The 16,180-nt window shown below is 40.6% G+C and overlaps 2 protein-coding genes across 4 annotated transcripts; both read left to right on the top strand.

Annotated features, from left to right (window-relative positions):
• Window positions 1-210: 210 nt before the first annotated feature.
• scamp2l (secretory carrier membrane protein 2, like) lies at window positions 211-6,246 on the top strand. 2 transcript variants are annotated; one of them, XR_005097606.1, is made up of 10 exons: window positions 211-373; window positions 1,032-1,106; window positions 1,191-1,277; window positions 1,798-1,924; window positions 1,999-2,127; window positions 3,124-3,283; window positions 3,391-3,492; window positions 3,622-3,656; window positions 3,847-3,964; window positions 4,485-6,246. XR_005097606.1 is itself a non-coding variant. In XM_037248316.1 (9 exons), exons 1-9 carry the CDS (start codon window positions 317-319, stop codon window positions 4,617-4,619), a joined length of 990 nt encoding a protein of 329 aa, XP_037104211.1. In that variant the 5' UTR covers window positions 212-316; the 3' UTR covers window positions 4,620-6,246. The 2 variants fall into 2 exon arrangements, 1 of the variants encoding a protein (XP_037104211.1); XM_037248316.1 differs by lacking the exon at window positions 3,622-3,656 and having other exon boundaries at window positions 212-373.
• A 306-nt stretch (window positions 6,247-6,552) lies between these two features.
• Window positions 6,553-15,723, top strand: bbs4 (Bardet-Biedl syndrome 4). 2 transcript variants are annotated; one of them, XM_037248153.1, is made up of 16 exons: window positions 6,553-6,616; window positions 7,119-7,161; window positions 9,106-9,185; window positions 9,299-9,362; window positions 9,500-9,611; window positions 9,793-9,865; window positions 10,406-10,459; window positions 10,537-10,664; window positions 11,823-11,877; window positions 11,977-12,045; window positions 12,237-12,389; window positions 13,330-13,501; window positions 13,905-13,974; window positions 14,049-14,193; window positions 14,272-14,476; window positions 14,930-15,723. In XM_037248153.1, exons 1-16 carry the CDS (start codon window positions 6,590-6,592, stop codon window positions 15,070-15,072), a joined length of 1,593 nt encoding a protein of 530 aa, XP_037104048.1. In that variant the 5' UTR covers window positions 6,553-6,589; the 3' UTR covers window positions 15,073-15,723. The 2 variants fall into 2 exon arrangements, with proteins under 2 accessions (XP_037104048.1, XP_037104049.1); XM_037248154.1 differs by lacking the exon at window positions 6,553-6,616 and adding an exon at window positions 8,686-8,790 and having other exon boundaries at window positions 7,137-7,161.
• The last annotated feature ends 457 nt before the right edge of the window (window positions 15,724-16,180 follow it).

The raw sequence follows: 16,180 nt of genomic DNA, 5'->3' as shown, positions 1-16,180 counted from the left end.
TGAATACATCAAGATGTCCTCGGATTTGCACGGTCATTTCTTTTCTGTTTAAATCCAAACACTAATTTAGAGTCTAACAGTGTAGGTATGTGTCTAGTGAAAGCTGCGTTGCGTTAAAATAAGGGTACCTCGCAAATATAAACTCTTTGCCACCCAAACCTAAATTCGATCTAATGTGACGGGGCAGTCCTGCTGTGACGTGAGTACCTGTGGAGTGACGCATGCGCAGAACGCAGCCGCACCGACATCAGGATCAGCTGAAGCCAGGGAGTAACAAAGGTGCGTTGTTGATCGACAAGAAAACCCCAACACCACAATGTCGGGATTTGACAACAACCCATTCGCCGACCCTGTGGACGTAAATCCCTTCCAGGTGAGACTCGGTTTTCCTCTTGTTTTTAAGGGACAAACGACTTTGGTCCTTAATTTGGGTTGAGGACACGCTAAAGAAACCTGTTTGGTCGGTTGCTGGGTTTGGCCTCAACAATTCCTACCGGAACAAGCGTCCTTGAAGTAAATATGAAATGTTTATAAAGAGAAGACAAGCTTCAAATAATGACTTGGTATTGTAACCTCAACAGGTAAGAGTAGCAACAGGTGCCTGCTGCTACTCAGCCAATAATATAGCGCCACAAGACAACGCCACTTATAAAGAAGTTTAAAAATCTCACTTTCTAAATTAAATCATCCACTGTGTGAGGGTCGTTGTGGCATTTTGAGGGCTTTTGTGTAATGGGCTGCCCCCTTGTCCCTTCTCACTTGTCTGTAATGTTCATTTTGAGCGTCACACATTTGTGGCACACGTATTTGGTCCATATTTGCTCAGGAAAGGTGTTTGTTCAACCTGGAAACGTTTTAACAAAGACTCAAGGAATCACTAGTTCCTTAATAGTTAATGTACCGTCCGGGAAATGTGACCTAACAATGTTCTTCCTGAACACTGAACCTTTAGTATTGCTCCACATGCCCAAAATGCACTTGAGCATCTGTTGTTCCCTATGACTATATGAATAATATAATATCTTTTGCAGGACGCTTCTGTCACTCGGGCCACCCGAGGAGCCGTTGATGGGATTCAGGAATACAACCCTTTCTCGACTGAATTGGTGAGCTGCTTGTCTTTTGATGTATATTGCAGTTCTTCCAACCTTTAATTCTTTAAGAACCTGCATTACGTGATGTTTCCACAGAAGGATCGCAGTGACACGACCATCCCCATTTCAGCCGTTTCCTCTCAACCCGCCGTACTGCAAACATCTGTGGAGCAGAGTTCACAAGTGAGAGAAATGAAATAAGCACAAGTGTAGTTAGATTAAAGCTATTTAACACACAAACTTTAAAATCTGAAGTTGAGCTCGTCATATGATTTTGCATTTGTCGTGACAGATTTGGGTGAGAGTCAGGTGAGGCCGTGGACGTGCTGGCAGTCAGTGTCATGTCACATACGGCCAGACAAACAAAATTCACACTCATTTTCGCATCTATGGACAATTTAGAGTTGTCAGTTAACCTGACACACAAAACACACCTTCTCCAGGAAAACATGCACACTCCAAACAGAAAGACTCCAGCTGAGATTCCAACCAAGAACAGAACACTTACTAACCCAAATTCCACCTCGTGTTGCCTCATTTTTCAGACATCACTGTACTTAAAATCAATCAAGAGACCTACATGAATACTTAATCTATGGTCATGGGAGCATTGATGTCTCTCAGGTTTCCATCGCAAGGTCATTTGAATGAAATGTGTCTGACTGTACGTATATAACTCAGCAACCTCCCTGTTTGATAACAGATATCTGCTGCGACGGCTGCCGGTCAGGCGAATCTGATCAAGCAGCAAGAAGAACTAGAGAGGAAAGCAGCAGAGTTGGAGCGAAAGGAGCAGGAACTTGAGAACAGGGCATCCCGAAACCCAGGCGGTAAGTCACTCTTTGAAATGAGTATATTGTTCAACGATTGGGGCGGTAACAGAACTTTGCTATTTGACCACCAGTCACTGACAACAATTGGCCGCCCCTGCCCAAGTTCTTTCCGTTGAAGCCATGCTTTTACCAAGACTTTGAGGTAGACATCCCTGAGGAATACCGCCGGCTCTGCAAAAGAATGTACTACCTGTGGATGTGTAAGTATCTTGCATCCCACCCATATGAATATAGAGTTCAATCCACCAGTGCCGGTTAGCACATTCGCTGTTTTTGTAGCTGGCATTGGTTTTAACTCGGTATGTATCGCATTTTTACGGATTTTATTCGGAACCCATCCACCAATAATTGCTTAAAATCTCAGCTATTTGTTGTTTTTGTGTTCAGGCTAAAGCAATGAATGTATTACTTCGCTGCTATCTCGGTTTGTTGTTAGGTCCAATTCATTAGTTGTTTTTTTTCCCCCCATCTGTATTTGAGATGCGTAGTCTTGTTGGTTGTCCCTGTATGCAGCGCCTCTCCCCAATGCACCAGCAATGCGTACTTTTCTGTTACAATTTGCCCGTACAGTATTCCCGAATATTTCTTGGAGTGTCTAAATGCCATAAACGACTAAATTCCATTTTTCATTATCGTGCTAGTGCCTGTATGTAATTTTCCCCTGAGTGAGGTCACATCAGTTTGTGCTTGCGTCTTATTTAGGCTGCCTATACTATTCAGCCTCATGTGGGAGTGGTTTGTTGAACAATTTAACTACTGAATGCAGTAGTTTATATAACTCGGCTTCACAATTATATACAGTGTGCCAGACGCAATTTTGGTCCTTTATGGTCCTCTCCAAACCCAGTCTTTAACCAGTTTTTGCTGTTCACAGCAGGTCCCCGTCCGCCACAAATAGCAGAAGGTTTATTATAGCTATCGTGGTAGACATAGCTCCTTAAACGGTACATGCTGAGGCAAAAAAAAAAAAAACCACAACACACACAAATCTGCCTCATAATGTGGAAAATGCTTGCATTTTTAAATGTATTTATTATGACTTGACATGACTGTCACAGTTCCAGTGTCCCACAAATATTTGTTTTTGATAACCAACAAAACAATTAGTAATCCATTAATTACAGACACAGGACAGTCTGTTGGTTTAGGTTCTAGCCGTTCACTGTTCATGTATGTCGGTGATTGTGCTTGTGCAGTTCATTGTGTGACCCTGTTCCTCAACGTGCTGGCCTGCCTGGCCTACTTCACTGTGGACTCTCAGTATGGCGTCGACTTTGGTCTGTCCATCCTCTGGTTCCTCCTCTTCACTCCTGTCGCCTTCATCTGCTGGTACAGACCCGTATACAGAGCCTTCAGGTATACTCTGCTCAATTCCTGGCTTTGTGCTCATGGACCAAATGGATTATCAAAATTTTGAAGTTTCACTTCCTTCCTTGTTTTGTGTGTCCATCTTTTGTTTCCAGGTCCGACAGTTCCTTCAGCTTCTTTTTCTTCTTCTTCGTCTTTTTCTTCCAAGTGGCCGTGTACATCATTCAGTGTGTGGGGATCCCCAAGTGGGGCAACAGGTGAGCGGTACACTTGGGGGATAATCTGCATGTCCGAGGACACCACATGGATGGAGTCATGCATTTTCTTGTGCGTGTTTGTTCTGTTGTGGCTTCTACTTGAGCTTCTCTTTTGTGTCTCTTTGACAGATCACTGTTGTCTTCTTTAAGGGGTTCTATACTTTGTAAGTGTGTGATTCCTTTCTCTTTGCATTTCCTCTTGATACTCTTGAAATACAGTATGTTCGTTGACCTTGTTTTGCCGCCGCCAAAAACTGGTGAAGGTCTAGCATATGTATTCATTCATATTGTATGCTGCTACATAGTGCTTCCTGTTTAGTTGATAGCACGTTTGTATGTCTGTAATGTTGACAGTGGCTGGATTGCGTCCATCAGCATGATCAACATAAACCTGGCTGTGGCCGTGGTCATGATGGTGGTGGCTGGCTTTTTCACTGTCAACGCCGTCCTGGCCGTCATGCTGCTAAAAATGGTATTCCAAACTAAGCTTTTGACAGTTTTGCTAAAGATATTTATTATTTAGCAGACCACCTAAGTGTTACTGTGTACATGTGTGTGTCTCTCAGTCATAGCATATAGATTGTCATTACTTCAAGGGGAGTCAACCACAAAATTGTCTTTACAATAATATATTGTATGCGCCTCCACGAGCTGGCATTCTGATTAATATTGCGTTTGTGGAATATGAGTTAAGCAGCAAAATTCACCCGTTTTTATTCATTTCACGGGGCGGCCATTTCGCCACTTGCTGTCGACTGAAAATGACATTACAGTTGCCAGGTCTCAGGTCACAACCAATCACGGCTCAGCCTCAGAAAATTGCTGAGCCCGTCTTTCGGCTAGTTGTACTGCACAGAACATTTTGCAAAGACAATTTGGGGGTTTACTTCCTCATTAAACAATACAGTATATTATAGAAATGTAGAGTAGAAATTCATCATGAAATTGCTGTTAAGCAGTTGAAATATGATTTATGATTCTTTGCCACGAAGGTCCATTCCAAGTACAGACGTACAGGAGCCAGCTTCAGCAAGGCTCAGCAGGAGTTCTCCAGTGGTGTCCTGACCAACAGAACCTTCCAGTCTGCTGCTGCAACAGCTGCTCAGGGAGCCTTTAGCAGGGACTAAAACGTGACGTTTTTCCCGTGTTCTCTTAAACCTGTCACATCCTTGATGCACATATCATGATAATTGGGAAAAGAAACACAATGATCACAATCGTGTTGCCACATAGTTGTGGTTTGTGTTAAACAAATGTGCTATACATGGTTGTATGCTATATTTAAAAAAATTACAAGTCCAGCTATGATAGCTTTTGAGTGATCTATGGCTTGTTCATGCTTTGAAATGCACTCTACAGTGAGTACACCTCAACACAATTGGGCTGTTATCAAACAACGCTGAATTGGAGGCAGGCCATATTAACATTGCATCACCACAAGAAAAACACTCGGATGTCAGTAAGGTCAATGTGCTACTTTTAGAGCCCACTTTAATTAGTTTTGCAGTTTAGATCCTGCCAGTAGTATTATGTTATTATTTTTTATTTTTAATAACGAAGGAATACATATACAGAGTAACAGTGGAAAAATGAAGTGAAATTGTTAATTCTGGCCTTGAGCGAGGGACCCCTGATAAAGAACAGGTTAGCAGCTGAAAATGTTGTGGTCCAAACTTGTGAAAACAGATGGCTGAGGTCAATTATTTTCATAGTCTGCATGCACAGCCTCGGTAATAGTGCATCTCTAGGGGAAGGTTACTTGTTACTATGGCCCACTTTTGCATATTTTCTTGTGTATACTTTTAATAAGTAATGAAGGAATTTCTTTGCTTACTGGCTTTAATGAAGGGTGAAAATAAAACTGTTCACAAGCCAACATTAAGTTGTCTTAAACAGATGATCGCATTTTATACATTTTGATTTGTCAAGAATTCCATGCCTGTTTAGAATCTTAAAGTGCGTGGCACATGTTTGTTTATTCACTGTTGCAGGGAGAATGCAAACCATAACCAAGAAAGTAGATTAACGAGCAAAAGAACATATTTGTGTCCATTTTCCAGACACTGCTAATTGTATTACAGATTTCACCGATGTAAAACTCGTTTGACGTTGATTGTCGATTCAGCCTTGTCTTTAATAGTCAATGGCTTTTAAACATTTGATATTATTGCTAGTTATTCCGAGTCACCATTTTATCAAAAATTGCATTTCCAAGTCTGGTTGGTGTCTGTGTCACTCGTTTGGCTTGACATTCTGCTGTTCTCTTTTCTGCTAGTCATCTTAATAAAAGTAGAAGCTTTAGTCTGAATTGATAATTACTTTCAAATGTTCAAAAATTCCCGATCTAGGATGATGATGATAAATGAAGGATGCCCTCAAAATACTTCACCTTTACCTTCGAAGGGTAGAGAATATTTATGGGTGGCGAACTCTCTGTGTACAGAAAACAATTACAAGGCCGCAGAATGTATTTTAAATTAGCATAATCTCAATCTTCGTTGTCACTATTAAAGCACTCTAAATCCAAGCAAATTTTTTTGTGCCTGTGCCTTAAACAGATGGAACCTACCTATTTCCGTATTTTTTTTTATTTTTTAGATTGTTGTATCACTTTTCTTTCTCTTTTGTCTTGAGAAATGTTTTTTTCTTAGGTATGTTGTATGTATGTAGGTATGTTGGAAAAATTGTTCATATATTTTTATTTTTAGGGCTTCTGATGGGACAGTTGATTGAATAAATCCCTCCTTAATCTTAGTATCGGTGTTGTGTCGTCCAGAATGATGTCATCCAAATTGTATTATTTGATATTGGGAGGGGTTATTATTTATTAAACCCCGGCTTCTGCACGTACAGAGCAGAGAAACGAACAGTTTAGAATTCGAAATATTCGCTTCCGCATCCAACCCTTTCCTTGAACCACTTCGAGTGTCTCATTTTTACAAGTTATGTTCAGTCGGTAGGTATCCTCAGTAGAAACGCGCAAAGAAAAAGTAACTCCGAGACCCTGTAGGGGGCGTACTTTCCATAGGCTGCTCAACTCCGCCTTCCCCACTTGTATCCATGGCAACATCTAGCTTCTATCTTTGAAGGCTTCAAGATGGCGGATGTGGAGCAACCTACTGTGGTGAGTTTTTAAATCATAACCTGATGTCTTTTACATCCATGTTGACACAACACTTGGAGTTAGTGTGCTTTTGTCAGAATACATGGGAAGTTATGCTGGGGTACGATATGCACACGGACAGATTTTAAGGCGACACGAAGCCAACCCAAGTCGGAGCTAAGTTAATTATCCCAATGCTAGCAGTAACTCGCGTTATTTTTAATCGCCCTCATCTGAGAGAGGTCAATGTTACGTCTTAGAAAAACAGGTAGTTTACACTGTCAAGACATTTCATTTGCATATGCATTTTCAGATCAATGGATAATCAAAACAGACGAGTCACATTATCATAGTATCTAAATCATGAAGTCATGTTTGAGCTGTCTGGAATAAACGTTTGCACTCATTCAGCAGGAGTACAAGGATCGGTGGAGATTTTTTTTTTTTTCTGTGTATGTCAGTGTTTTACTATACATCGTATCCTGGTAGTTAATTTTGAATATTTGCATTTTCTGTATTTCAGCCCCCTATGGTCTCAGAAGTAAAAAAGCGTCGTGCACCTAAAGGTAAAGTTACTGGACCTTTTTTTTTTTTTTTTTTTTTTTTTTCTTTTTTTTAAATAAATAAATAAACAATGTCTAGATCAAAGTTACTTTCATTTCACGTTTTGGACCAAATTTTCCACTTGATGTTTTTTCCCTCCTGGGTACTGATCCATGTGTGACGCTAACTCTCCTGCAGGGGTCACTCTTCTCCTTTTCCATCGTGGTCTATAATGAAGCAATATTCCCCCCCCCCCCCCCCCCTTTGTACAGAAATTGACAAAACAATCATAACAAAACGGTAGTAGTATAATTTACCATATACTGTACCTTATTTTTCTTCAGATGAGCAAATAAGCCTATGTTAATTAAACAGTAGTTTTATATTCTATAATCGGTTGTACCGCTCTCTATTATGTTTGGTTACGTCTTGTTTGCAATGTTTTGAGTCAAAATAATTAGTCGTTTAATCAATTTACTCTTACTTAATTTAAATGGTCTTGACTATTCAACATACTAAATGAGGTCAACTTAGGTTATGCATTACACATTCGCAAAAATATTGTTCTGTGACATTTTAATTATATAACTCAGCAGCATGACAAAATTTTGAGTACTGCATAAAATAAAATAAAAGACCATACTACTTATACGGCTTAACCGATGACGTGTACAACTGAAATTATGGCTATGTAATTATAGTTCATTGAAAAATCATTTAATTCTAAATGAAGAATTAAATACAGAATGACATAGCATATATGTTTTTTTTGGGGGGTCAAAGTTCTACTTTTCATATTTTCCATTACTTTTTCCCAGAGCGTCTTTTGATCTCAGCGTGCGTCTCGTCTGCTCTTCTTCCCTATTAGCAGAGTTGGAGCGCATGCAAGCATTAGCCTGATCAAATATAACAATGGAGGACACCATCATGTGTGGGATGAAGTTTTGCAGTACAAGACTATTTTTAGAAGACTCCATGCTGTGTCCTCTTTCCTGGCAACTTTTAAAAAATATATTATTATTCATACAAAACTTGTAGAAATATATGTCTGCCATCGCTGCTCCCCAGATTTCAGTAGTGGACACCGAGGAGCTTTGGGGGCACAGCTGAGAGAATATGATTGCTGTCTCAGCAGGAAGAAAGCGGATTAGGTCACTACAAATAGGACCATTCCCAATCTTGACCCAGTGAGTGCGTTTGAAGCTCATTCAGCCATGGAGAGGATTTCTGAGAACAACTTGGAAGTGGCTGCGTTTTTAGCGGCAAATCAAAGGCACGCTGCTTGAAGTGCTGACAGCAAAGAAACCGAAGGGAGCTTTGGTGTAATTCATACTAGTCTCACACAGGCAGTTCATTAATGATATTCTGAAATGTCAGTAGCAGATTTAAGCCGAAAACCTCTGTTCACAATGTCGTTAATCCTATTTTTAGACTTTAATACAATTTAGATTTAGGTTGCCCTTTATTGGTAAGAAGATTTCAACCGTCGTGGTCCCATTTGTAATGATCCAAATTCTTCCTCTATCCTATCGTCCTTCTGTCACCAGCACCTGACTAGTGAGAGACGTTGTTGCCCGGGCAACGAGCCGACTACCTTTACCTGCTGCAATGCTAAAAAGACTGTAGGTGTGGAAACATTCACATCGTGACTTGTGAGTTGATTGCAATTTTGTCTGCAGCGTTAACGTCTGCTGTCAGATTGGGTGGCAGATTGTTTATTCATTAGACAAATTAGGACTGTATGAATTGAAAATGGTCTCAAATAGAGCGAGGCTTGCGTTTCTAAGAGGGGAAAAACGCTTACAAGCCGTGACTGGCAGCGGGCCGTGCGGCTTTGGCTCAGAGATGTAATAATGACTGCAAAAGGAGGGGACTCTTCGAATAAATCACTCAGCCGTCCGCAAAGACGTGATGTGAATGGAAAATGGTAATGAACACAACTCTCTTTTCTATGTGCTCTATTTCAGCCCCTGAGCTTCCAATAGTCGAGAGGAGAAACTGGCTCATCCACCAACACTACATACACAAAGATTATGACATCTGTAAGGTAAATAGCCTTCACCCATGTAATTCATTCTAGCCGACGTTTTTCCACAGCGCTTGTCAAACCAGAGAGGTTAATGGCTGTTTCACTCACTTTTCTCAATTCTGTCCATGAAGGTAATCATTAAGGAGCAGTTGCAGGAGACAAATGGAATGTGCGAATATGCCATATATGTGCAAGGTGAGCTGGTGGACATAAAATGGAATAAGATCCCCGTGTTGTGCTGACATGCACCATTTTGGACCGCTTACTGTTCCTTAGATGTTTGAAGTTTTTTTTGGATGCAATTTAAGCTATTCTTTTTTTTCTTGCCACAGCACTAATCTTGCGCCTGGAGGGCAAGATTCAACAATCCCTGGAGCTGTTTCAGAGCTGTGCCATCCTTAATCCCGGCAGCGCTGACAATCTGAAGCAAGTAGCCAGATCACTGTAAGTTAGCTTCAGCCTGGCCCAACATCCGGAAGAATTTTACTAATGCTCTCAGCAGTACTAATACTTTGGGCAAAGATTAGAAGCCCATGCGTGACTACAACTGTTAACCTATGTAGGACGAATAGAATATCTGTTGAGCATGCTAAGATGGTGCATTTCTTATATGCTTGTCTTGTAGGTTTTTACTGGGAAAGCACAAAGCAGCGATTGAATTCTACCGTGAAGCTGCAAGACTCAATGAGAAAGACTGGGTAAAAAAAAAAAAAAAAAAAAAGCACCCCTACGGTACTTGATGTACCGAACAATATAGATAGTCTTATTTATAACACTTAAAGAGAAAAAAAAAACATTGAACTGTCCAGATTCATCCTCATTTGAACCCCGTGGTATCAAAAGAACATCTGCACGTTTATGCTCGCCCAAATATTCCGGGCCATTTTACAATGCCGTCTACCCTCTGTGTACTGAACCAGATCCATTTGCTTACTTAACCACAACCTTATGGCTCCTTCTTTGCAATAAACATAGGTAATTTCATAACGCACCGCATGCAGGCCTGCGGGCGGTCTAGTCAAGCAGCTGCACTCTTACAAATATGTGCATAATTTCCCTTCATGTGATGTGCTTTGTGCCATGGGACATAACATTTTACACTGCTTGCCAAAGTTTTGGGGAATCAGGATCAGTAGTATTGAAGGGTGACTGCACTCAAGCAGCCATCCAACTGTGTCCAAAAGGACCACATAGTACTTTAAATTTACTGGTAAATATCCACCTTTTCCTCACTTCAGGAGATCAGTCACAATCTGGGAGTGTGCTATCTCTTCATCAAAGACTTCGCACATGTGAGTATGCTGATAGAACCAAGCATTGTTTATCAGTTCTCAATTTGAAAATATATTTTTTGTCTTCCGTGTGTCAGGCCAAGGAGCAACTCAACATGGCTCTCCAGTTAAACAAACACGACGCAACTTTCATGATGCTTGGCAAAGTCCACTTGCTGGCCGGAGAAACTGACAACGCCATTGATGTGTACAAGAGGGCAGTGGAGTAAGTTGAGCTCGGATTGAACTAAAAAATGCGCATTTAACATCACGTTAAAATAGAATGGATCTCAACTCGATAGAATAAACTCATGCCTCACTACTGCCCAAAGTTTAATGTTTAAATTTGAGAGTTCTTGCATAATCCTACTAAGGGCAAAAACAACACTGCAGGTGGAGCGTGTTTTGGGAGCTCGCTGCATTCATGGGCACTTGTCATGCCGAAATAAAAAAAAAAAAACATGTACAATGTTTCCACAAATATTTGGGATTTGCTACTCACAAATCCATCTAGTAATTTATTATTCATTCAAAAATTCACCTATTTGCTTTATTTGTGATCAGTCCAAGCCGTACTAATGTAAAAGTATTGCTTTAGCGCCATCTTAAGGCATCTTGGTGTGTTCTTGAGCTTTATTTAAGTGAGGGAAGGAGCTTATTTTTTTTAGAATATTAGTAAAGTAAAGTAGTGCTTTGCATTGTATTACTTTGGGTTGCTGCGAGTCAGAAGCATATTGCAGAGCGCCCTTTCTCTTTTTGTTTGCTTGTTTGCTTCTTTACTCTATTTTTGGATGTTTTGTACTTTTGCACTGTCAGTGTGTCAACCCTCTCAGACTTGTTTTCCCTCACACTTTTCCAATAACCACTTGGAACTACTGCCATCCATCCTTTTGGCAAAGAATGCATCCCACAAGACATAATGAGGGTTTTTTTTTTTTATGTAAATGTTTCCTCCTGATTTTTGTGCCCATGTTTTGTCACTGAGTTTCCTTCCTGAAATTTTCACTCGAGGGGACTTTTTGCTTCTGTATTGATTTGCTTCATTTCCATATCTATTCATATGTTGAATATTTAAACATCCAGCCTTGTTGTGAATAAGGAAATGACGTCCATGTCATGGCGCTCATTAAATCTGCCTCCTGGTGGCAGTAAATGAATTAATCAAGTGCTCCCACGCCAGTTGCTTAAATAACGCGTTTGGTTTAAACAATGATGGGCTGCCTCGTTACCATTTCTTTTTCAATTATTATGCCACCGTTGCATTGAAATGGATCCTGATTGAATAATCAGCACAATTTCTGAATAATAACCACGCTTGCTGAAGATTAAGATGGGTCATTAAGTGTCACTTATTTCTTTTTTTATTGTCTCATTCTCTTTTTAGATTCTCTCCGGAGAACACGGAACTGCTGACAACTCTCGGTCTGCTCTTTCTCTCAGTAGGTCAAACGATATCATTGGTATCATGCGTGCAAGGGGAAATTGTGTTGTACTGACAGTTAAATTGTTGTGTTCTTTTTTTTTTTTTATTCCTACAGCTTGGTAAATACCAAAAAGCTTTTGAGCACCTTGGAAATGCCCTCACATTTGACCCCAACAATTATAAGGTGCATGCATGCGCAATGTGCTGTCGTCTTTGATTTCTTTAGTTTGATCAGCCTTGGTCATAGCATTACATTGAATCATCCAAATTTGAAAAGGTCACTGCTCGTCAGATGGTCCGCTCCATCCTTCATCCTGTTTCAAAGGGCACGCAGGATTCCGGTAATACCTTGCTAATGATTGTTTTCATCTGCAGGCCATCCTGGCCGCAGGCAGCATGATGCAGACCCACGGCGACTTTGATGTTGCCATGAACAAGTACCGGGTGGCAGCATGTGCTGTGCCTGAAAGCCCCCCTCTCTGGAACAACATCGGCATGTGCTTCTTTGGCAAAATAAAATACGTTGCCGTAAGTACTGCTGGATTACACTCTGCATCTAGTAATCCACAACAAAAGGATTCTACAAAAAAGTGAATGGTATATTTGCACTATGTTGTTGTGCCTAAAAGTGGGACACCAAGGTTTTTAGATGATTGTTTTTTTTCAAACTACAGTGAAGTCAGCTGTGAATCTTTCATCTTCTAGACTAGACATTTTATGCTAAGGATGTCTTCTTCAATATGCTCATAAAATATATTTCATCTGGGTCAGTCTGTCAGCGGCACTACTTTTAAAATAAGTCAATGCCTGGTGGAGAGCCATGCAACAAGGAAAACACGTCAGTCAAGTCAGGCTTTTTAGTTAAGACCAAAACGGAAATTCAAAGCAACATACACAGCTGGTTGTCGCCTCGTCTTTTATTATATTTTTATGTCTTTACTGTGGATATGTGCTTTACAGTCTGTAACTATAAATACACTCATAACTTGTAATTCCCAAGTCTACAGATTTTGTATCATGCCTCCACCCAGAACATCTTGACAGCTAATAAAATTACACTCTTCACAAGACATTTCACAGATCAGAATGTCTTCCTTTATTATAAGTGTAGTTCTCCATACTCTGACCGTTAAAGTGAAGTCAACTTGATTTTTTTTCTTTACGATAATATGTTGTATGTGCTCTCACTAATCTAAACACGACATTCGGATCAATATTGCGCTTGTAAAAGATGAGTTAAGCAGCAAAATTCACTTGTCTTTTCCATCTCAGAGACAAGTTTGTGTTTAAGTTTTGACTTTAAAAAAATTTATTAAAAAAATGTAATTTTCAACATTGATGGACAGACCTTGATACTGCATTTTGTCTGTGGAGTATCACTAGTTTTTTTTTTTGACATATTACTTTTTTGAATTACTACTGGTCAGAGTCAGCTCCTGACATCTTTTTCTCATCTTTCCTTTCCCAGGCCATCAGTTGCCTGAAGCGAGCTCACTACTTGTCTCCTTTTGACTGGAAAGTGTTGTACAACCTGGGGCTGGTACACCTGACCATGCAGCAGTATGCTTCTGCTTTCCACTTCCTCAGCGCCGCTATCAACCTCAGCCCACGATTGGGCGAGCTCTACATGCTTCTGGCAGGTACCAGCACAAATGAGGAGGGAAAAAACCCCATGACATTTGGAATTTACATTGCGCAGGTCATCATGGCCTTCTATAGTACAAGTAGTTAATTCACAAACAATGGGTTCAAAGAGGCTGTCTGAAAAGTCAAGACACCTTAAATTTTATTTCAAGAATATAAATTAAAAAGAAATAAATGAAATAGATTAAATTATATACATCGTGGTAAATACAGTTTATACATATGCTCTCTTAATTAGCACTAATTAAATTTAAAAAATAAATTTGATTTGTGGGGAAAAACTTTGTAAAATATCTAAAAGTCAATGTGGCCAGGCACAAGCATATCTCACGGGGGCAGTGCCATCTCTAGCTCCGCCAATGCGTATATTTGAAGTAAAGTGTGGATCCTTGCTTACAGTGGCTTTGACGAACTTGGATGACGTGGAGAATGCCACCAGAGCGTACGAGCAAGCTGTGAATCTGGACCAGTAGGTTGTCCTATAGTCTCTCTCACAACACCTAGTATATTAATTCTGTTAATCTTGGTGACTTTTCTTTGCAGAGCAAACCCTCTGGTCAACCTGAACTTTTCAATCTTCCTCTACAACCACGGTGACAAAAAGGGAGCGCTGAATCAGTATCAGGAAATGGAGAGAAAAGTCAACATGCAGAGAGACAGCAGCAGCAGCTTTGACTTTGACCCAGAGGTACCGGAGCTGCTGATGTGGCGATAGCCGTTATTAAATCTGTTGCATCATCTTGAAGTGCTTGGCTCCTTGTCGCAGCTCATAGACATGGCTCAGAAGATGGGAGCAGCCCTGCAGGTGCCTGAGAGCGTCGTGTGGACTAAACCATCCAAGGGCTCCAAGTCCAAACTGAGCTCGGGAGCAGCTACTCTGAGCCCGGGCGCTCCCCTTGGCACTAACCAAACCCTGGGTCAGGCCATGTCTTCTGCTGCCAGCTACAACAAGAATATCCAGTCACCAACAAGTACGTTTGACCTCTCTAATATGCAGTCAATGTGTGCTTTTTTGTTTATTGGGCCAAAACCATGTTTCACTCGCACAAGAGTCGCTCACCTTCATTGAGTAATGGAAACCAAATTTTTTCCATCTACTGCTCCATTCAATACGTAAAATGACCTCAAGCTATAGTATGACACAATCTTGACTGGAACAGAGTTGTTTTGTGTATGTGATACAAAGGCTGCATATAAATAATTGTTAGCTTCTTTCATTGTTGAAAGGTAAGCAAACCCATGGGCATTGTGTTGTTTCTAACTAAGCACTTGGTAACAGCCTGCATCCATATAAAGTGTTTTCACAATATAAACGTACTATGCTTGTAACTGTTTTTAGAACAGAATTTGACCCTGCATAGAAATGTGCGTGTAGTTTAAACAATGTACTTATATTTCTTTGTCGTATCTGTCTTGCTCTGAAGAACCCTCCACCTCACTTGACCCTGACCCAGACGTGGACAGTGTTCCCAGCCCGCCTTCTGATCCTCCAGGTTCCCCAGAACCAGCCCAATCAGAGGACCCCCGACCCAAAACGTCCAAGAGAAAATCAAAGGTGGAGGAATGAATTCATATGGAGGGATCGTCGCCATGTTGTCCAAATTCACCCCCCCTGTTGAGAAGGAAGATTTAGCATTCGAACTCTCTAAATCATGAGGTGTAGCTGCATAGGGTGAGTGTTTTGCTTTTCAGTAAAATAGGCGGTTTTTCTTTTTTCCGGCACTCTCACTTGGTGGTCATGAAATGGTCTAAACAAGCAATTGTTTAACGTTGTTTACAAAAAAATATATACTTGTTTGTACCCGAGACGATCGAATTTCAAACAGTGGGTTGACGGGAGTGGAAACGCATGCTGCTAAGATAAATATCAGTGTTGTACAAAGATGCTTACACGATTATAATGCTTTGTGATATAAATAGAAATGTTTTTGTCAGGTCCAAACAGAAAATTATATATGTCAAATGTCATGAGTATATAGAGTAATGCATTTCCAAATGACATTCAAGAGTGGTGTACAGATTTCCTACCTCTTGTGCTTATTTATTGATTTTCCGGTCCTTCATTCAGTAGCTGGTGACAGGTTTGCATTTGCAATCAATAAATGTTAAAAGGCCAAGAACGTACATTTATTTTCAACATATTGCATGTTAAATGTTTGGATATGGTAGCTTGCTGTCAAGGATTCCTACAATGAGTAACAATAACTTTGGTAATCCATGGCAAGGATGCTTGACCTGTTCAAATCAGTCAAAATGATCACTTTAGTCTTGTTTTGAAAAGTGAGTATGTTAACAACAACAACAACACACACACACACACACACCCTCTCCCTCACTTTTGTCCAATCCAATCCGCTAACTGAGGACATCCACATGCCCACTTGAGTCACGTCATCAAAAGTGTCAGCTGTCATTTCAGTGGCTCGCCCGTCGTCTTTTACCTGTCACCTCGTCTTCATCGCGATTGCCTGTTCACCCAAGTTGATGAGCGGCAGTGCGCCACATCACATCATCCCAGAGTGGATGTCTGTGGCTGACAGGGCCCATCAAGATGACGGCATCCTGACTGACCACAGAGCTCCTCAACCTCTTTGACACATTCTCTTTGGATCTTTCCTGATTGAACTGCAGTCTAGCGAATCATATTTACATATGCTGCTGAGGTAACCAAGAGA

The sequence above is a fragment of the Syngnathus acus genome, chromosome 3 (genome assembly GCF_901709675.1).
Source record: "Syngnathus acus chromosome 3, fSynAcu1.2, whole genome shotgun sequence".
NCBI classification, from domain to species: domain Eukaryota; kingdom Metazoa; phylum Chordata; class Actinopteri; order Syngnathiformes; family Syngnathidae; genus Syngnathus; species Syngnathus acus.
The sequence above is the reverse complement of the archived record's forward strand: the minus strand, read 5'-3'. Positions and strand labels throughout refer to the sequence as shown.